Source organism: Setaria viridis, chromosome 6 (assembly GCF_005286985.2).
Source record: "Setaria viridis chromosome 6, Setaria_viridis_v4.0, whole genome shotgun sequence".
In the NCBI taxonomy this organism is placed as follows: Eukaryota; Viridiplantae; Streptophyta; class Magnoliopsida; order Poales; family Poaceae; genus Setaria; species Setaria viridis.
The window spans coordinates 7,853,884-7,874,217 of record NC_048268.2 but is presented as its reverse complement, the minus strand read 5'-3'; the positions used below and the strand labels follow the sequence as shown (position 1 = coordinate 7,874,217).

General features: G+C 51.0%; 4 protein-coding genes and 1 pseudogene across 5 annotated transcripts; 2 read left to right on the top strand and 3 right to left on the bottom strand.

The window, feature by feature from the left end:
- Positions 1 to 1,329: 1,329 nt before the first annotated feature.
- Positions 1,330 to 2,749, bottom strand: LOC117861719 (uncharacterized protein C24B11.05-like; annotated as a pseudogene).
- Positions 2,750 to 3,840: 1,091 nt separating this feature from the next.
- On the bottom strand, positions 3,841 to 6,710 carry LOC117861718 (cation/H(+) antiporter 15). The gene is made up of 3 exons (XM_034745270.2): positions 6,270 to 6,710; positions 5,140 to 6,156; positions 3,841 to 5,058 (listed from the first exon to the last, which is right to left on the bottom strand). Exons 1-3 carry the CDS (start codon positions 6,507 to 6,509, stop codon positions 3,841 to 3,843), a joined length of 2,475 nt encoding a protein of 824 aa, XP_034601161.1. The 5' UTR covers positions 6,510 to 6,710.
- Positions 6,711 to 9,364: 2,654 nt separating this feature from the next.
- On the top strand, positions 9,365 to 12,253 carry LOC117861717 (cation/H(+) antiporter 15). The gene is made up of 3 exons (XM_034745268.2): positions 9,365 to 9,836; positions 9,920 to 10,936; positions 11,009 to 12,253. The coding sequence occupies exons 1-3, from the start codon at positions 9,615 to 9,617 to the stop codon at positions 12,227 to 12,229; spliced, it is 2,460 nt and encodes an 819-aa protein (XP_034601159.1). The 5' UTR covers positions 9,365 to 9,614; the 3' UTR covers positions 12,230 to 12,253.
- Positions 12,254 to 12,382: 129 nt separating this feature from the next.
- LOC117860879 (uncharacterized) lies at positions 12,383 to 17,458 on the bottom strand. 2 transcript variants are annotated; one of them, XM_034744291.2, is made up of 7 exons: positions 17,227 to 17,458; positions 14,875 to 15,417; positions 14,226 to 14,395; positions 14,058 to 14,138; positions 13,885 to 13,960; positions 13,716 to 13,805; positions 12,383 to 12,894 (listed from the first exon to the last, which is right to left on the bottom strand). In XM_034744291.2, the coding sequence occupies exons 2-7, from the start codon at positions 15,395 to 15,397 to the stop codon at positions 12,764 to 12,766; spliced, it is 1,071 nt and encodes a 356-aa protein (XP_034600182.1). In that variant the 5' UTR covers positions 15,398 to 15,417; positions 17,227 to 17,458; the 3' UTR covers positions 12,383 to 12,763. The 2 variants fall into 2 exon arrangements, with proteins under 2 accessions (XP_034600182.1, XP_034600183.1); XM_034744292.2 differs by having other exon boundaries at positions 14,226 to 14,392; positions 17,227 to 17,457.
- A 191-nt stretch (positions 17,459 to 17,649) lies between these two features.
- Positions 17,650 to 20,289, top strand: LOC117860880 (uncharacterized). Its single transcript, XM_034744293.2, has 6 exons — positions 17,650 to 17,823; positions 18,207 to 18,341; positions 18,657 to 18,716; positions 19,443 to 19,505; positions 19,666 to 19,737; positions 19,819 to 20,289. Exons 1-6 carry the CDS (start codon positions 17,701 to 17,703, stop codon positions 19,981 to 19,983), a joined length of 618 nt encoding a protein of 205 aa, XP_034600184.1. The 5' UTR covers positions 17,650 to 17,700; the 3' UTR covers positions 19,984 to 20,289.
- Positions 20,290 to 20,334: the final 45 nt, after the last annotated feature.

Sequence of the window (20,334 nt, the reverse complement as noted above, 5' to 3'; positions counted from 1 at the left end):
CGCTCCCGGCTCCGGTGGCCCAGTGCTCCCCGCTCCTGTCGCAGGGGAGTTGGAGGAGAGTCGGAGGGAAGTCGTCGGAGGGTGGCGTCAAGGAGTTGACGAAGGGCGGCACCAGGATCTGAGCGGAGCGACGCAAAGGAGGGCGGCACAGCACGATTTGGCCGGAGGGGAGTCGATGGAGGACAGCGCAGCAGGATCTGGGCGGAGGCAAGCCGAGTGGAGGGCGGCGCCGGGGAGTTCGCAGAGGGCACCAGACCGATCTAGGAGTAGGCGAGATTTGGGATGACTGGGATTTTTTTTGCGTGTGTGCAAGAGGATGCGTGCAGTGGGTTCTGGAGGCTGCGAGAGGAGACGAAGGGATAAGGTTGGGGCCTTGCGTGCAGCTACGGACGGTAGGTGATGACAGTTATTGCGAGACAGGGGCCTGTAGCTTCGACGATGGATAATTAGGGACGGAGGGAGTACAATTTGAAACGGAAGGAGTAATTTTTAGGGAATTTGATCGGTTGGTTTTCATGATCTTGGATGATACATTATCGCCTTGCGTGCACATACTAGTAATAACTTTGTTGTGCACATCTGATTTACTTGTTCAAACTTGATTCCTGGAGTTTTGAGATCTTTCTAGTTACAAATTACGTAGGAAACCTTCACCCTAACTTCCAAGAGGTGAATCAAATGCATGCAGTTCTTTTGCCTCATCAATACCGACATGGGGTGGATTTCTTTGGAGGACTCTACTGATTTTGGTGAAATATGAAGGAAAGGCATGCAGGTTAAACCTTGGTGCTGTAATTCGTAATCTTCGGGCCTATCTATAACTCTACTAGCAAATATGCCCGTGCGTTACTACGGGTACATGAAAACTACATCGATATATTACCATACTATATAATATGGTCTATATGTAGCTAATCATGTTTTAATATGACTTAATATGTACCTTTTGATGAAATGGCTGTAGTTGAGAGTTCTAAGAGTAATATCTATTTAGATGTTTGCAAATTAATCAATTAATGTATGGACTTATAAATTATGGTTATGAACCACAAATTTGATTGTTGCATATCATTTTGTACCTTTTTTCAGATAATGTCTTGTGTGTTGAATATAATCTGATGAGAAGGACTGCATTGAAACTTTATATTTATTTCAATGCCCTTATTACCTACCTAAAGGACCTTTCTTTGAAAAATATGTCTGTAAAGGGCTGTCATCTAAAAATGCAAAACTCATCTAAATATCTTACAAACTTCTGAAGTTTTGTATTAGAGCAATCACTTTATTCTGAGGTAAAAACACGGTACATAGAGAATGGTACACCGATAATGCGAGTAACATCTGCAGAATTACTGCATATGCTCACAATGCTCCAACTGTTACAGTTCCATTAATAGTTGGAACTATGACAACAAATTCTTCACCAGTGAAGCTAGGATACATCTTCTGCATCCACTATCCAGAATCACACCAAGTAGTCCACACGTGGCATTACAGGATGGATAACCCACACGGTGACGCATTCAAGCAACCACCGCAGTCCCAACAGAGCTGGAAGTAAGAACAACATCAGATTCAGACTGATCTTGACCATCCCATATCTCGGGCAAAGCTTCCTTGATGTTATGAATGCTCTCCAGAGCATGGTCAGCCCCGGGAACCAGTGTCGACCTGCCAACCTGCAAAATTCAGGAAGTTTTGTAAATTAAGTTTTTCCTTTGAACATGATGATGGTTAATGTGGAATCTGGGCTATGTACGACGTCTTACAATCATAGTATGGAAGCCTGCAGCCTTTCCTGAAGCTATGTTCCGAGTGCTGTCGTCAAAAAAAATATCTGAAAAATATATAGAAGGTAAATTTCCACCGGGGCATTCCTTGCTTGTTTGAACGTGTACTTGGTCATGTTTCGGAGAGGAGAATTCTTACTGTCTTCTTAGGATCAACATTTGCAATTCGAATTGCAGCTTTCATGGCTTCAATGGAGGGCTTGCAGAGGATGGGTGATTTGGGTCTGAACCCATTTGATTCATTCAGATCAACCAAGTCGTCAGATGTTTCATCCTTGAACAGCATGCAATTCTGGGACTGAGCATATCAAACCATTGCAAGGATTCAGTGTCTCAAAGCATATCACACCATCAAAGCAACCCTGTAAACCCAGCCTGTGCAAAGCCTCCTCCGCATGTGCTTTGTCAGAGTTTGTGAATACCTGCAACAACCAAAATTAGGTTGGTAAAAATGCTCTCTTAATCATTTTTTCAAGCATGTCATTTGTGAGTACAGCAACAAAACAGAAAAACCGGTGCTTCTCATACTATTTTTCTCTGTGGAATTGAAAGTAGGAGGGTCCTCAAAACATGTCGGGCCTGAGATTGTGATATGGCAAGGTACCATGAACATTTGCATGAAACTCATCATTGTCAAACTCGTAGCCTAATGCCTACAGAGAATAGCGATGGTGTGATTAGAAAGGAGAAGAAAATGTACAGGTCATGGTAAACACTCAATGAACAACTAATGAAATATGAGTTGTACCTTAAGGCCAGCCATTGTGGTGCCCCATCCGCAACCTCGGGGACGACCTCATCCTTGAGATCAGCCCTCACCTACCGCGCCTTCCTCGCCGCCGTCCGATCGTCCCCTGAATTGCGCCGCCGATTCCGCGCGCTCCGCGGAAACTTGTTCTCGCGGACGACCGCTCGTGGGAGGCGCTGCAGGAGGACCAGACGGGCCTCCTCCACCCCATCGACACCAAGACCCTCGTCCACGCGCCGTACTACCACCGTCTCCTGCTCCGATCCGCCACTGCCGCCGCGGCCCGCATCCAGAAGGGTCGAGACGACGAGTGCACGCAGCCGCAGGCCGCCGCCAAGCGCCCGGCCGACCTCGCCGCCGAGGCCGCGCGGGGCAGCGGCAGGGCGCCCCGCTCCGGCCTCCGCTCACGCCCAATCCCCTCCTGCGCCTCTCTATTGTGGAGAAAGGAGAAGCCTTTTCCCCTTAACCCCCTCCCTTCCCTCTTTTTTCCCACCCGAGCCCTCCTCTCTTCAGAATATGGACTGCGGGTTCATTACCAAAAACTTGAGGGGCTTTTTTGCAAAATTACCATGACGGTTGGAAGAACCATCCTCTCTTTAATATTAGGTATAGATACGCTACCCATGTGAAACAAAGGCTTCCTTCCCTCGATTTTCGACCTGTACGATCATCATCCAACGACTTAACTTTATCTTCTACCTCCCACTGGCTTCAGCTGTCTATTGTGCTTCTTCCCCACTCACCGCCCCATCGTGCCCCCACCCTTGCCGCCATGGGCGGGCTAGGTCTCACCAATGCCCCTCCCGCCGCCACCTCCCACCATCGTTGTAGCGGACGTCATCCCCCCACCCCAACGCCGCCCAACCAGCCTCCTTGACCGCCCGGCTGACGGCACCACTATCGAAGCACCTCACCGCCCCCGCGCCCGCCACCTCCGCCGGGCCGCCTTGCTGCCGCCGGCCTTCCCTCTAGGGCTGCCGGTGAGCTCCAACCCTAGAAATCCCGAACCCCTAACCCTAGAAACCACCTGGAACTCCTAATCTCACCGGAATTTGGCTGGAGTTGGAGAAAAAACGTGAGATCGTGTACAGATAGGGAGAAAGAAAAATCGAGTGAGAGATTGCCACAAATCACTCGAGTGAGAGATAGCTCTCTCTTATCTTTGTATGAGCTGTGAGTCGTATGTTTCTAATTTTTTTCTCTTTCAAATGCATTCTAGCTGCCAAGATGCTACACACACTACATTGATTACGGTTTACAAGTTACAACTAGAGAGAAGCTAAACAAAGTTTTGCAGTCTTTTCAAACGTGGCCGTCAGATTCAGGTCGTTGCTCTGTGTTCTTCTCCGGCGACTGGTTGATTTCGCCGGCGGCAGCCCTGGTCTGTTGCTGCACCACCAACGTGGACACCCGGCACCCAAAGTCCGTCGACGTGAGCAGATCCCCGAGGACGCCGAGCTCCAAGTGCTCGCTCCAGTCCGATATGCCGGCCGTCAGCGGCGACTCAGGGCTGTCCGCTCGCCGGCCGACGATCAGCAGGTCGCAAGCCGGGCTCGCCGTCCGGATGACAGCGACCATCTCGTCGGAGCCACTGACCACGTTCTCACTGTACACGACTCGCTCGTCGTCGACCCATCGCCGGACGTACTCCTGCACGGCCTCCTCGTCGAGCCGGGCCTCCTCGGCGTCGCCGCCTTTGCTCCACTCCGGTGGCAGCAAGAACCGGAACACGGTGAGCCCGATCGGCGCGTCCTCGGTCATGTACGCCGCGAGCGCCAGAGCCTCCCGGTCGTCCGGGCCGCCGAGGAAGTAGAGCGCGACGCGGTGAGGGAACCCGTCGGCGTCGGCGGCGGGGCCTGCGCCGGGCACGACGGATAGGCTGCCCCGGTCGACGAGGATGGCGACGGAGCAGGGGGAGTAGCTAAGCACATTGGCGTTGGCGTCCTGGACGGCGCCGGCGTTGGCCGTGGTGTTCTCGACGGAGCCGTCGATGGCGAGGCGCTGGTGGAAGGGCACGACGATGAGGTTGGCGCGCTTCTCGAGAGCGATTTCGCAGACGTCGTCGTGCATGGTGGCGTAGGGCGCGATGCAGACGTAGGGGAGCAGCGACGCCGAGCCCGGCGGCCGCTGCTGCACGAAGAGCTGGAACGCGTTGACGATGCGCTCCGAGTGGGTGCCGCCCGACGGCACGCAGTTGCGGTCGCCGTGCTTGAACGAGCGGAGCACGGAGGTGGTGAGCCCGGCCAGCGGCGCGAGGTGGAGGAGGTAGACGGCGACCGGCGACACCGGCGTCGGGCTGGACGCGTCGAGCAGTGCCAGCATGGGCTCCACGTCAGCCTGCGAGTGCACGCATGCCAGCACTCGCAGCTCATCGCCGAGCTTCTTGTGCTGCACCGTGCGCCGCCGGTACGCCACGTACTTCTCCTCCGGGTGGTACATGTGCTTCACCACCGACGCCGTCGCCGCTCCCACCACCAGCACGTTGATCATGAACGTCGCGTACACTTGGTCATCGAACACCTTTGATACGATTGCATTCTATTCTGTCAGATTAACGTGGAGGTTTCAAAAGAAGCCTCCAATTTGTACTTAGTGTCGTACCTTAGCGTCCATGAATGCAGAGGCGTATACGACCTCGGTGATGCCTTTGAAGTTCATTATGAAGCCGATGATGAAGGCCTCCCGGCGCGACATCCCGCAGTAGATGCACGGCAGCATGCACGAGACGAACTTGGCGACGGCGCCGACGACGAGGAACACCTCGAGGAGGAGGCACGTCGAGGCGTCCGCGAGCTTGAAGACGTCCAGCCTCATGCCGCCCTGCGCGAACAGCAGCGGCATGAGCACCCCGGCGACGAGCCTGTCCAGCCGCTCCGCCAGGGTGACCCCGAGCGGCGCGCCGCCGGGGAGCATGAGTCCCAGCATGAAGGGCCCGTACGTGGCATGGAGTCCGAGGATCTCGCCGGTGTAGCTGATGGTGATGGTGATGAGGAGTACGGCAACTAGGCGCGCCTCGCTGAGGAGCGCGCCCTCCGGCACGTCGCGCATGAGGCGGAGGATGGCCGGACGTGCCACGAACGCCATGAGCCCGATGAAGACGGAGAAGGTGATGAAGGAGAGGAAGCCGATCCGCTGGATCTTCTCCGAGGGGCTGGACGCGAGGAGGTAGGACGTGACGCCGGCGATGGAGAAGGTGTTGGCGAAGTCCCCGATGAGGGCGGCGGACATGGCGAGGCGGCCGAGCTTAGAGGAGAGGAGGTTGAGGTCGTCCAGCGTGCAGCAGACGACGATGAAGGCGGAGAGCGACCACCACGAGTTGAGGTTGGTGAGCATGAAGGTGGCCTTCCATGCCGCCGGCACGCGCGCCCTTAGCGCGGCGCCGGCGGCGTACATGGCGAGGTGCGGCCCCGCGGTGCCGAAGAAGGCGACGGCGGCGGCCTTCCTGCCGGACTTGGCGATCATGCCGAGGTCCGTCTTCACGCCGACGATGAAGATCTGCAGCATGAAGGCGTAGCCACCCACCGTGTTGATCTGCACCCACCCCTCCGGCGTCGCGAAGAGCTCGCCGGCGCGCGGCAGCACCTTGCCGAGGAACGACGGTCCCAGCAGCGCGCCGGCCTATACACACACACACACACACATATGCACATCTGTGCAATTAGTTGATCTCCATGAAATGCTCGGATGTGATTGATCGTGACCGAAAACCCAATGCAAGCTCAGGGACGTACGAGGATCTGGGAGATGACGAGGGGGACGTTGGCGCGGCGGAGAAGGGCGTGGACGGCGCGGGAGAGCGCGAAGACGATGCAGACATGGTAGAGGAGGAGAGGGAAGTAGAACTTGAACGGGTCGTCGCCGGCGAAGATGCCGGAGGAGGTGGCGGCGGAGTTGTTGGGCGGGAAGCAGAAGAGGCTCTTGTTGACGGTGGCCTCCCCGTGCGGGCCGATGGACGGGTCCTCCAGCGACATCGGCGGCGGCCGCCGGGGCTCGGGGATGATGAGAGCGGCGGCGCGGGTGGAGGGGGCAGCAGAGAATGGAGCGCCGGGAAGAATGGGGGATCCTCCATGACCGCGCGGTGAGACTGCATGCAAGAGGTGGTACGGCTACGGCAAGGACTCTAGCTCGGGGCCGGCCGGGACAACGGCTAAAGCGATAAACGTGGAGCACCGGCCACACACCTGTCATGTATGGCCTGCTTGATTGCATGCCCTTTAATTTTTTTTATTCTTTGCTAAATACAGTCCATTCTACACCTTCACTAACATGCAGAAAACAAACCTTTTTTTATTTTGAGGAACCGAAAACAAACCTCATTACATGCATATAGAATAATCACCCATGCATGTCCAATTGTCCATGTCCATTCATGCAGAGTCATCTTTCACCTAGAATAGTTGTGTGGCATGCAGGTGAGATGGAGCTACGAGCAAGTAACATTGCAGCTCAGAAGGGAGGCCTTCTCATCTGGGTTGCAGCAGCAGCACTGGCGTGGTGTGAGTGTGTGACGAGCACTTGCCGTGCACTTGCAGACGAGAGCAACTTCAAGAGCTCCCTTAAATTACCCCTAAAACCTTGATTAGGGAGAAATAGGAAAAAAAGTTGCTCCAACAGTTCCCCTAAACCTCCCGCAAATTTATGTGCACCCGCATCCGGGGCTATTCTTCCCGCAAATATGCGGGGCGCTACTCCTCCCCCAATCCCCCACGCGCACCCGCGATAACCACTCGCGCCTTTTTTTTCACGCACGCCATCTCCCCATGGGTTAGCGGCGGCGACCTTCCCAAGCGGCGGCAGTAGCGGCCCCAGGTCTTCCCCGAGCGGCGGCAGCGGCGCAGGCCTTCCCCGAGCGGCTCACCTTCACGCAGCTGATAGAGGCGACGAACGGGTTCTCCGCCGGCAGCCTGGTGGGGTCCGGCGGGTTTGATCCTCTCAAGGTACCCGAGTTCTCGAGGCCCCATCCGTATCTGCTACTGCTATGCCTCGTATGATTTCCCTGCCTGTTCGTGTTCATCATAGATATGTCCCTTAGTGTTCCATTTGCGGGTAGAGGTGTAGATCCGGGGCTGCGTGAGTTCGAGTGGATGTGAACGTGATAAGGTTGGACAGATTGGTTCGTTTGTCAGCATTAAGACTGGGCTGATGTCGGCATGTGCGTGATTCCGCGGCCGGACTTGCGTTTAATTGTTGGATCGCGTTACTCTTATGTGATCTGGTTTAGATTGTTTGTTTGTTTCATCTAGGTAGTGCAGTTCTGATGGATACAATTAGTTTTTCGTAGGTTTATCCAGATTGGTGACTGTTGTCCATCTGGCCAATGTTAATCACCGATTGGTGTGGTATTAATTAGTTTCCTGTTAATCTACGTGGATACCATTGCTTCAATCAGTTAACTCATGTAGATGGGATTGCACGGTACTTTTCCCTCAACACTCATGTTAGATTTGGTCTTGTGCTTCTGTCCACTTTCCACTGCAATGTTGTTTTGATGTTGTGTTCTACTGCTATTGTTAGTGTGGTCCGGCAAGTTCGACGAGGATGTGTGATTACCAGGGTCGATGTGTGATTATCAGGGTCATCATGTTGCCAAAGTATGAACAGGATGAGCAGGAGATCGCGAGGGGCCTCGCGCGGGGTAGGGGGTGTTGCGAGAGGGAGTTGTCCCCTGCGCGCGCCAGGGGAAGGTGGGCAGCTTAGGTTCAATTATGATGACAAAGCCTGTTTTAAATTATTGGGGGATAGTTTTTAGCGTTCTGCTGTGGGCTGATATGGTTTTGGGGGAAAAAAATTTTAGCATAGCCCCCAATAACTCATTTTGAGGAAGAATTTTTTGGGGGAATTATTAGAGTTGCTCTAATAGCCCTATGTGTTGGGACTGCATACGAAAATGCTATGAACCGAGCGTTTGACGGGACGGGACACGTGTGGCACACTGGTACGGCAAGCACACAAATAAAATAATCATTCGAGATGACGAAGCATTGGATCCAATTTTTTTAGCCTGTTGGGCTAGACTTATAAGCCGACAGAAAAGCTGAAACGGCTGATTTGTTGTGAGAGGAAAACACTGTTCGATGGCTGATAAGCCGACTGATAAGCTGAAGCGATAAGGCTGTTTATTTCGTTCTAACTAGCTGTTTTCTTTTCACGTCCGACTATCCATCCTCCTCATCCGCTAGCAGGTTCGTCTCCTAGCCAGCGCAATCGAGCAATATAATCCCCACGCAACGAATCCAAAGGTGATTCCCTAGAACAACTGCTCATGGTGCTCACATAACGACGGACTAGTTCGGTGATACGCTCCGGTGAAACATCTGACTGAATCGATGTGGACATTTTTCATATTCCTCTGCCTATAGACACTGACTGACTCAATGTTTATTTCTTTGCACTTCTTTTTACTATAATTTGATGGCATGGAATTAATACTTGGAACCTACAAAATATATCTTAACAAATACATTAGTTACTAATGGTCACGTTGTCACTCAACCACCACAATGGACTAAGGTATTTTCCTTACACACATATCATACTGACTAGAACAAAATAATTAGATAACTATATCCTATGAGTATGCACTCAAGAGGATAACAAAAAGATTAATTTGCTCCTTAAATTTATCATGCTATTTTTGGTACTAAGCTTAATTTGGGAATTTTTGCAGCCGAGATTGATCATAGCTCCCATTTCACCTGCCACACAACTATTATAGATGAAAGACTATTCAAAAATGGATATGGACATGCAATGGATGGGTGATCATTGTCTCAATGTGATGAGATTCTTTTTCTGCATGATATATAGTAAAGGGTGTAAAGTGGATCTTATTTAGCATAAAAATGTAAAAAAAAGGAGCATGCAAGCAAAGGGCCCATAAGGCCATAAACAGTAGAAGTATGATCGGCGCCCCACGTTTATCGCCTGGCCATCGTCCCAGCGGGTCCTGTGATAGTCCTTGACATGCCATCTTGCATGCAGTCACTGCAAGCCATGGACGATTCCCCATTCTCCCTGGGCTTTCCATTCCCAGCCTCCTCCACCCCCGCAGTCTCCTCCCCAAACCCCGCCGGCCGATGTCGTTGGCTGCGCCGTCCACCGGCAACAGGACGCCCTTCTGCTTCCCGCCCAACAACTCCGCCGCCGCCACCTCCTCCGGCGTGTTCGCCGGGGACGACCCGCTCAAGTTCTACTTCCCGCAGCTCCTCTCCAATGTCTGCATCGTCTTCGTGGTCTCCCGCGCCATCCACGCCGTGCTCCGCCGTGCCAACATCCCCATCGTCATCTCCCAGATCATTGTATGTTCCGTAACACTGCTCGCATCCCTGATTCCATCCAAGCATTTGATCGACTGATTGATTGCACAGAGCTGCATGTGTAGGCCGGCGCGCTGCTCGGGCCGTCGTTCCTCGGCCGGGTGCTCCCGCACATCAAAGATCTCTTCGCCACGCCGGAGGGATGGGCGCAGATCAACACGGTCGGCGGGTACGCGTTCATGCTGCAGATCTTCATCATCGGCGTCAAGACGGACCTCAGCGTGTTCGTCAAGTCCGGCAGGAAGGCCATCGCCATCGCCATCTTCGGCACCGCCGCGCCGAACTTCGCCATCCACGCCACCGGCGCCGCGCTCAGGGCGCGCAAGCCGGCGGCCTGGAACGCCTCGTTCATGCTCACCGGCCTCAGCTCCTCCTGGTCGCTCTCCGCGTTCATCGTCGTCTGCTGCACGCTGGACGACCTCAACCTCCTCTCCTCCAAGCTCGGCCGCCTCGCCATGTCTGCGGCCCTCATAGGTGACTTCGCCAACAACTTCTTCGTCGCCACCGTCACGTCCATCCTCCTCGCGTCGAGCCCCTCCGAGAAGATCCAGCGGATCGGCTTCCTGTCCATCACCACCTTCTGCATGTTCATCGGGTTCATGGTGTTCGTTGCGCGGCCGGCCATCCTCCGCCTCATGCGCGACGTTCCAGAGGGCGCGCTCCTCTGCGAGGCGCGCCTGGTGGCCGTGCTTCTCATCACCACCGTGTGCAGCTTCGCCAGTGAGATCCTCGGCCTCCATGCCACGTATGGCCCCTTCATGCTGGGGCTCATGCTCCCCGGCGGAGCCCCGCTCGGGGTCACCCTGGCGGAGCGGCTGGACCGGCTCGTCGCCGGGGTGCTCCTGCCGCTGATGTTCGCGCAGGGTGGCATGAGGCTAGACGTCTACACGCTGTCGGACGCCTCGACGTGCCTCCTCCTCGAGGTACTCCTAGTCGTCGGCGCCGTCGCCAAGTTCGTCTCGTGCACGCTGCCATGCCTGTACTGCGGGATGTCGTACCGAGAGGCCTCGACCATTGGCCTCATGATGAACTTCAAAGGCATCACCGATGTCGTCTACGCCTCTGGATTCATGGACGCCAAGGTACGGGCGGCACCGGTGTTTCTGGCAACCACGCCGTTTTTGTTTGATCTGATGGTCAGAATGGTGTCGTAGGTGTTCGATAACCAAGTGTACGCGGCCTTCATGATCAACGTGCTGGTGGTGGGCGCGACGACGGCGTCCATGGTGAAGCGCATCTACCACCCGGAGGAGAAGTACGTGGCGTACCAGCGGCGCACGGTGCAGCACAAGAAGCTGGGCGAGGAGCTGCGGGTGCTGGCGTGCGTGCACTCTCAGGCGGACGTGGAGCCGATGCTGGCGCTGCTCGACGCGTCCAGCCCGACGCCGTTGTCCCCGGTCGCCGTCTACCTCCTCCACCTCGCGCCGCTGGCCGGGCTCACCACCTCCGTGCTCCGCTCGTTCAAGCACGGCGACCGCAACTGCGCGCCGTCGGGCAGCACCCACTCGGAGCGCATCGTCAACGCGTTCCAGCTCTTCGTGCAGCAGCGGCCGCTGGGCTCGGCGTCGCTGCTCCCCTACGTCTGCATCGCGCCCTACGCCACCATGCACGACGACGTCTGCGCCATCGCGCTCGACAAGCGCGCCACCCTCATCGTCGTGCCGTTCCACAAGCGCCTCGCTATCGACGGCTCCGTCGAGAACACCACGGCCAACGCCTGCGCCGTCCAGACCGCCAATTTCAACGTCCTCAGCTACTCCCCCTGCTCCGTCGCCATCCTCGTCAACCGGGGCAGCCTCTCCGTCGTTGTGCCCGGCGCAAGCTCCGCGGCCGACGCCGACGAGTTTCCTCACCGCGTCGTGCTGTACTTCCTCGGCGGCCCGGATGACCGGGAGGCGCTGGCGCTGGCGACGTACATGGCCGAGGATGCGCAAATCGGGCTCACCGTGTTCCGGTTCTTGCTGCCGCCGGAGTGGCGAAAAGGCGGCGACGCCGAGGAGGACCAGCTCGACGACGCGGCGGTGCAGGAGTTCGTCCGGCGGTGGGTCGACAACCAACGGCTCGTGTACAGCGAGCACGTGGTCAGTGACTCCGACGAGATGGTCACTGTCATCCGGAAGGCGATCCCGTCGTCCGACCTGCTGATCGTCGGCCGGCGAGCGGACAGCCCCGAGTCGCAGCTGACGGCCGGCATATCGGACTGGAGCGAGCACCTGGAGCTTGGCGTCCTCGGGGATCTGCTCACGTCGACGGACTTCGGGTGTCGGGTGTCGACGTTGGTAGTGCAGCAGCAGACCAGGGCCGCCGCCGGCGAGATCAGCCGGTCGCCGGAGAAAAACGCGGAGCAGCGACCTGAATCTGACGGCCACGTTTGAAAAAGAACTAAGCAACTTTGTTTAGCTTTTTTCTCTCTCTCTAGTTGTAAGTTGTAAACCGTAATCAATGTACTGTGTGTAGCATCTTGGCAGCTAGAAATTCTAGTAGAATGCATTGAAACAAGAATTAGAAATATACGACTCACAGCTCCATACAAAGATTACGAACTACATCACCAAGGTATGCAATTTTACATGCGAGTCACATTCATGGAGACGTAACAGGCATTCCTTTTCTTCGGATTTCACAAAAATTAGTAGAGTTTCCGAAGAAATCCGCCCCATCCCAAAAGATTTTAGTTGTACCTCAGATAGCAGGCACCAGATTCTAAATTTCTAAGGTACAATTACTGAGAACTGGGACAAAAGTGTTAAAACAAAGGCTTTAGTTATCTGGCTTAAAGCTCTTGACTACAGGACTGTTACAAGTTACAGTAGTCTTCCCAAGAGAACTCCGGTTACGCCATTTGTTTTCTGCAAAACAGTGGAAGTCACCCGTATGTAGCACTGTGATCCTCCATATACTAGAGGAATTCACGTGCAGCGTGCGCGATCCATGGAAGAACCATTCCGAGAGTTCCTTGAGGAATTGGTGCCCAGGAATTGATCAGGAGCAGGGAGTGCAGGCATTTGATTGGCATCTCGGAAGTCAGGGTGTGCATTTCCTGCATAATTTGCAACGGGTAAGATCTCAGAACTCTAGGCATCAAGCTTGAATAAGTGAATCAGGCGAGCACAACAAAGTTGTTAAAGAGAATAGTGTAATTAACATCAGTATCGTCCAAGATCTTGAAAGCAACTGAAGGCATCCACTCAAAATGAGAATATAGGGTCAAACTACATATCCTTCTACATCTGCGCCGCTGCCTACAGGGGATTTGTGTGATGATCAAACTAATGTTGTGGTTAACCGTTTTGTCATTTGTAGTTAACCGTTATGCCACATGTACTATCTACACTACAGATTTGTACATTGTAATGCATGCCTAGGGGTGGATGGAGAACATATGACAAAACTTTGGCGCAGATCTCAATGCAAATTGTGTTGTGTAGGTAGTACATGCAGCTACACGTACAAGTGATCCATTCCCCAAGGTTCTGGGGTTCTGCCTATAATACCATTAAGCTTTATGTTTTGTCAAAAATGTTAAAACAGTCCAGAGATCTTATTTATGACAGAACTTTGTATGTGATTATTGCAGTTTGGCAAAATTACCATTTCCATGGGACATCTAAACCACTATCCAAATCTACAGTGGTAGCACATTTAGGCATTGTTGTAGGGGATTGGATTACTGTTGCAGAGCATTTCCATCAAGATACTATTACCAGTGCAGTACAAAGAAAGAAATGTTATGGTCAAAACCTTAACTTCGTAAAAAAAAATATCTGCCTCAATAACTTGTTCTTTTCTCTATGATGGGATAAAAAAAGAAATGTTTGGGACTGCATGAGCAAGAGAAAGAGAGGGGAGGGGGCGCTGTACCATTGCCAAGCATGTTCATTCTGGGATCCCAGCCAGGCAAATTGTCCCTGGCATTTCTTCGCCATGATTCCTCAAATGTAGCAAGCTCATCTGAATGGAGAAGGAAGAATGACATCGGATTCAGCTTGACAGAAAAATAATAAGGTAAGCCGGAATAAAAAAAACTAACCTTCATTTAAGTTGTGTAAAGTTTGAAGGGTGTTAACATGTCCATCAGACTTCAGGTTTCTTGTTAATGAGTGACCCTGCAGTGAGCCAACAACAGATAGTCAGTAGCTCCAATTATAATGCCGGTGCCATTGGAAGAGAAAAAGGAAGAGATATGAAAGAAAAACCAGGTACCTTACTCCCAATGCCACGTGAAATCCTGTGAGTGGCTTTACCAGTAGTTGTGTCAGCCTCCTTACTTTCTTCCAATGTAATCTAATGCATTAACAAATAATGACCCCTATAACTTTGAACCCTACGAGTACACAGATGAAGGAAACGGCATTCATGAGAAACACTTACTCCATCCACACCAGTCCTCCTAGTTGTTGAAGATGTATAACAGGCTCCATTTGGACCACCATATGAAACAGTCGAGCTCTGAAACATAAATGTCTGAGGCTGTGAATGTGATGTGCTAGCCCTGCTGAACTCCCTCCCAAATTGTCCATGCTTAGGTCTTTTATTATCTGCTAAAGGACAGAAGGACATGTACACAGTAGTAGCCTCCACTTGTAATGTGAATCCTTTAAAACATACACTAATGGAATATTCTCAAAAATAGTCTGCTAAATAAACAAAAGAAATAGCAGTTTAATGTTAGCCTGCAACCTGGAAGACTGAATATCAATTGTGTAGCATGCCTAGAAATACCATGAGATAAGATCATACTGAACCTATGTGATACAATAGGTTTTTTGATGAAAAATGAAGTTGACTAGTTATTTACGACGCACGAGTTCCAATTATATTTGCCGACTCTAAAAAATTGTTTATTTACTGAATGAATTTTCCAAGAATTTTCTTAGAAAACATTTCAATCCCTGAGTCACAAAAGGGCAAAAAGTGGTCTAGGGCTCAAGACAAGATCAGCTATGTTAATTCAAATATTTGCGTAATACAAACAGTGAAACAGGAACAGTAACATGTCCAGGAAGGTAAATGAACTGACCTTCTACTTCTTCATCAGGCTCTTCCACATACGCCCCTTTGCTTTCCCTTGGATGCTTCCTGAAATTAACTTTTTTCTTATCATCTTCTTTATCATCGCGTGCATCATCCTCATCATCTGAAGACAGCTCCTTGATAATAGGCCCTTTAGGCCTGCTTGGCTCAGGGGCCTGCTGAATGAAACCACTGGCGTTGCTCATGCCTTGATTGAGATTTGTCTGGCTTCCAAACATGCCTCCATTGAGAACGCTATGGGGCCCAAACATACTTGGTCCAAGCAAGCTAGGTTGCATCATGCTAGCAAAGGGGTCCATGAAGCTAGGTTGCATCATGCCGCTGAAAGGGGTTGGGAAGCCACGTTGCATCACGCTACCAAAGGGGTTTGTGAAGAAAGGGTCATCAAAGGGGTTTGCGCCACCGAAGAAACTGGATGGAAGGCTCCCTGGTCGTCCAAAGCCACCAAAACCAGCGAAAGGGTCCACAAAACCGAATAAGCCATGCCTCCCACCTCTTCCCCCTTGCATCTTCTGTTACAGCACCTTACCTGGTTCAAAATACAGCCAAAACGTAAATGATTGTGTCATAGTATGTAGTGTAGCTAGTAAATACTAAATAGGCACATAGTTCCACCCTGAGCTCCAGTCCAAAATCATCAATTCACATGAACAAGTGGTAGCATGGTTACTAGGTAAATAAACAGCAAACCATAATGTAACTGAAACTGCAACATCACACAATCAAGTGGAGTTCAGAAACTCTTCGTCCCAAGACCGAACCTTGGACAATAACATCAATTAGAGGATCAAATATGGTGTCCAAAATGACAACAATGGCTTAATTCTACAATTTCGCATAACCAGTAAGCTAGTAATGAGTAATGACACAAGCATAGGTGTGACAGTTATCCATTACTCCATTCGAAGCAAGCAAACATACAACCTTTTTCCCCCCACCAAAATACCAAATGCACTAGCTGGACACGAGAAAGTGTTCCTCCTCTCTTCAATCCAGTGACAGTGAAAAGCAAACAAAATCACACATAATTTTCTATGCATTCAAAGCCATCATCAGACACCTACGATGGTAGTACCGTGATGCCCCACCACCTCCGCTGCCCACCGGGGATCTCCCACAGCCCCGCTCCGGCTGTGCCCTCGCCGCCTCCGCTCCGCCACCGTCTCTTCCGCCTCCACCGCCGGCCGGCGAGCTGCCCCTGAGCTCCTTCTAGGCTTGCAGGCGACAGGTAGGCCCCAACCCCAAAACCCCAGGAAGTGCAAATTCTTCCTTTGGTTAGTGGCACATAATCGGTGTTGGACAGCTGATAGACTTGCTAGAAGGGGTCTCCCTCATCCTGAGCATTGCCCCTTCTGCGACCAGGAGGATGAAACCATTCAGCACCTCCTCTGTTCTTGTGTCTTCTCTCGGCAATTCTGGCTTCAACTACTTCGCAGTTTTGGACTCCCGGATATTGCACCTCAACCATCTTCCACTGGGTTCTTTGACTGGTGGCAACAAGCTGGTAGCACACTTGACAAAGGAACCAAGAGAGGATTCAATTCACTGGTCATGCTAGGAGCTTGGATTCTATGGAAGGAAAGGAATGATATTGTCTTTAATGGTGCCTCGCCCAGGATGGAGCGAGTGCTTCTCCTTGCACAGGAAGAAGCTGTTCTCTGGAGGCTGGCAGGCGCCAAAGGCATTAGTGATCTGTTCGCTGCTCGACCTGGGGGTTAGCAACGCCTGTTGGTGAGGGGTAGTCGACCTTTAAATTTTAATGGGCGTGTATGTAACCTAGAACCTGTGAGGTGTGTGTAGTGTTGGTGTCTGTGGTGTTGTATGGCTACATGAGCCTTTTATCTCCTTTCTTAATGCAATGATACGCAGCTCTCCTGCGTATTCCGAAAAAACCCCCAAAACCCCCACCCTAACCACAAAGCTTCATTGCCAATTCGATTTCCAGTACACTTTTGGGTGATTGATGGATAAGCAAGAAATCAGTCGATTGAAGAGGAGTAAATCTCTAGATTAATTTCTCCGGATGTACTACCAGTGTAGTCACTCATTATAGCAAATCATAGCATGTGCCTCAAGCATCTGAAGACAAAGGAGAGCACTAACCATTCGAACACAATTGATTTTCCTATTATTATTATTCAGAAAAACCTCAAAATGGACACAGAGCCAGAGAAAATGACGGGGAAAGTGGGAAACGGACCCAGCGTCGCTACACCGGACTCGAAAAGGACGTACTAGAAACCGTCGCACAGAGCACGAACAAGCAACCGAAAACGAACCCTAGACCAAAATCAGGGGGCGCAGATCGCAGAGGCGGGCCGGGGGGAGAGCACCAGACCTGAAACCCCCGAGGGTTGGGCGCGCGGCGCGCGAAGGGAGGGATCAATCGATCGGACGCTAGCTCTCGAGCCCTGGGAATGGCGGACGTGAGGGGAGAGCACCGATTGGGCTAGGGCGAGCCGGCGAGGGCGAGGCGACGCGACGGGGCAGGGGAAAATGGGTTCCTCCTCTGCTGTTTCTCCACGCCTTTCCGTGTCGAGCAACGGTGGAAGGAACTGGGGAACTGGGAGAGAGAGAGAGAGAGAGAGAGAGAGAGAGAGAGGATTCCAGAAGGCCCATTTGTCCTATTGGCTGATCCTGGTGTGGCCTGTTTGGCCCAAGTATGATAAGTCCGAATGTATTGGCCCACGAACGGGAAGCCCACAGCCAGCGTCACCTCTGCGCGGAGGCCCTTGAGCTAGATTGGGCCCTGCACCGCGACACACGCCTCGTCGTCTCCTCCCCGCAAACCCTACCGGGCAGTCCAGTCTCCATGGCCTCCGCCCGCGCCGCCCTCCTCCTGCGTCGCCAGTGCCTCGGCGCCGCCGCGGCCAACCCGTACCTCTTCTCTGGCCATGGCCTCCGATACCGCAAGCTCGAGGTCATCCTCACCACGGTAACGGCTCCGCCTATCCTTTCATTCCGCCACACCTCGTTTTGCAAATTTGTTGTTTGATACTGCACGGTGTGGTGTGTTAGCGAGGCGATCTGTTTGGTTCAATTCTAGCGGGAGATGTTCTGATCCAGTGGGTTGTGCGCTGTACTGTGAAATGGCGGAGAGGTGGCGCCTTGGGTGGATACACCCCAAAAAAAAAAAAGAAAGAAAGAAACTGAATTTGTTTTGAGCGATTCCATTTGATTTTTTTTGGTGCAAGCAATGCGGTGTTTTGCTATGAAAATACACACAACAGCATGTTAATTCCTCCGTGATAATTAGATATCCGGTTTCCGGTGAAAGAAATTATTTGCTGACTTCCATTCCTTCCTGTTGTGCTGCAGACGATTGATAAGCTGGGGAAAGCAGGGGAGGTGGTGAAGGTGGCGCCTGGCCACTTCCGCAACCACCTTATGCCCAAGATGCTCGCTGTCCCAAACATGGACAAATTCGCCATACTCATCCGAGAGCAGCGCAAGGTATGCTTCTTTCCTTCTAGTCCTATGTGCCACAAGCATGTCTGTTATGGTAGTTGCTGCAAAACATGAGCTTCAGTGTTTGATATGATAAAAATTTGTCCTTCTATATGAATATGTATTGCACTATGGATTATAAGTATACGCTCCACTTATCATGCTACATTCCTTGGCACATCTGTTTGCTTTGGCAATTTGATGAACAGACTAGAGCTCAGTGATACTTTGGACTCTTGTCCATACCTACTCAAGTTTGCCACTTAAATTCAGTTCATAATTTAATTGCAACCTCACTAGATTTTCTTTTTGTTAAATCAGCTCTACCAACGTGAAGAGGAGGTGGTGAAAGAAGTCACGAAGGAAGATGATGATGCTCGGGTAGGTTGTGCATCTCGGAGGATACAAATATTTTCTGACCTGCCTTGTTGACGAAAAGTCTTAGTAAAACAGCTTAGTTTAATCTACTGTTTATTTCTCTTCAAGCCGGTTACTATTTAGCATATGTCAAGTCCAGGATTGGCTTTTGATTTTCCTGTTTGGGTTTACAATTTATTTTGATGTTGTATACTGCATTAAGGTAGAGCGTGCTCATGAATCTTTATATCATAACAGAAGAGATTGAACAAAGGAACATGTTTTCTGAAAGTAATATGTCCGATTTTTCTTCTTTATTGAGAAGAATGGTTATGATCATAGGCTCAATTTATTTTCATATCCACGATCTAATATACAAAAAGATGAAAACTTGCCTTGGAAAGTACTTTTTGCTCTACCTGTTTGTTTCAGTATATAGATAGTGCTGCACAAAATTTTTCTAAAAGAAAAGATGTATCCTCCACTGTTCTGACACTGCCAAATATAAGTCAGCAGCTTATTTCTGGATCTTAAAATGCAATGTGTACTATACTTCTGTGTTAGTATATAGAAAGACCGTTGCTAGCTATAAAACAGCATTTTCTTTGCTGAATATAAGATAATTTTTTGGTTAGATGTAGTGGTAAATTTTCCAGTTCTGCTGAATGGCTGATATTCTGTGTTTCCCCCTTCTATTTACTCCCTGCTGCTTTCTGATGGTACTAATTTACTTAATCATCATTTCAACAGCTACAGGAAGAGAGACTGAAGCAGTACCAAACGGCAGCAAAGCGGCTAGATAATGCACTCTTGGTTAGTATACTACCACTAAAAGTGGAAATCCTCCTGCATCGTATTTATTCTCATGTTTTTTAGTCATACAGTCGTGTTTTCATGTAGGGTGCATTTGCACGTTCCAATTAATATAAACTTGAGCCCATGGTAGTTTCGTTCATCACCATTATTTTGCTAGGTGTTGAGGCGGTTTATCTCGACTGGAAATGAGCTGCGCACTCCTGTAACCAAAGATGAAATTGTCTCCGAGGTACCTTCCAAGCTCAAAAGGTTCCCCCTGTATTATTCCAAAACTTCAGTTTACCCATGACTTGGCATACTTTACCTACAGGTGGCAAGGCAACTGAATATCAACATCCATCCTGACAATCTGCACCTGCAGTCACCTTTGGCGTCCCTTGGTGAATTCGAGCTGCCGCTCCGCTTGCCACAGGATATACCACGCCCAGAAGGCAAGCTACAGTGGACTCTGAATGTCAAGATCAGGAGGAAATAGTGGGATAACAGGGGGAATTTCATTCACCAGCCCAAACAATTGTAGCCTTGAGATCAAGGGACCTGTGGAATAGGTTTTCAGATCAAACGTTACGCTACTCAGATGTGTATGATCTGCATGCTTCCTTCCCGTTTTTTGGAAGCAGGGTGTTTGATTTTTGCCGTCTGAACTTATTTCCTGTCTTTGGACAGGATTCCATTTCTGGAGATGTGATTGTTAGATAATGTAGCGAGAAATGTTGAATAATTTGTCTACAATAGGACACGACAAATCGTATATTGTCATGGATTTGTTTTGCGTCCCCAATCATAATTGGAGTGTGAATGATAAAAGGGCAAGGAGCCATATCAT

Excerpts from the sequence above, each read along its gene's own strand:
- LOC117860879 (XM_034744291.2), bottom strand. The coding sequence starts at position 15,397 with ATGCAAGGGGGAAGAGGTGGGAGGCATGGCTTATTCGGTTTTGTGGAC. Across the intron at positions 14,139-14,225 it reads GGAGGACTGGTGTGGATGGA|ATTACATTGGAAGAAAGTAA; the intron begins GTAAGTGTTTCT and ends TTAATGCATTAG. Across the intron at positions 12,895-13,715 it reads AATGAACATGCTTGGCAATG|GAAATGCACACCCTGACTTC; the intron begins GTACAGCGCCCC and ends CAAATTATGCAG.
- LOC117861718 (XM_034745270.2), bottom strand. The coding sequence starts at position 6,509 with ATGTCGCTGGAGGACCCGTCCATCGGCCCGCACGGGGAGGCCACCGTC. Across the intron at positions 6,157-6,269 it reads TCGTCATCTCCCAGATCCTC|GCCGGCGCGCTGCTGGGACC; the intron begins GTACGTCCCTGA and ends GTGTGTGTATAG. Across the intron at positions 5,059-5,139 it reads CTGCATTCATGGACGCTAAG|GTGTTCGATGACCAAGTGTA; the intron begins GTACGACACTAA and ends ATCGTATCAAAG.
- LOC117861717 (XM_034745268.2), top strand. The coding sequence starts at position 9,615 with ATGTCGTTGGCTGCGCCGTCCACCGGCAACAGGACGCCCTTCTGCTTC. Across the intron at positions 9,837-9,919 it reads TCGTCATCTCCCAGATCATT|GCCGGCGCGCTGCTCGGGCC; the intron begins GTATGTTCCGTA and ends CTGCATGTGTAG. Across the intron at positions 10,937-11,008 it reads CTGGATTCATGGACGCCAAG|GTGTTCGATAACCAAGTGTA; the intron begins GTACGGGCGGCA and ends ATGGTGTCGTAG.
- LOC117860880 (XM_034744293.2), top strand. The coding sequence starts at position 17,701 with ATGGCCTCCGCCCGCGCCGCCCTCCTCCTGCGTCGCCAGTGCCTCGGC. Across the intron at positions 18,717-19,442 it reads AGGAAGATGATGATGCTCGG|CTACAGGAAGAGAGACTGAA; the intron begins GTAGGTTGTGCA and ends TCATTTCAACAG. Across the intron at positions 19,738-19,818 it reads AAGATGAAATTGTCTCCGAG|GTGGCAAGGCAACTGAATAT; the intron begins GTACCTTCCAAG and ends CTTTACCTACAG.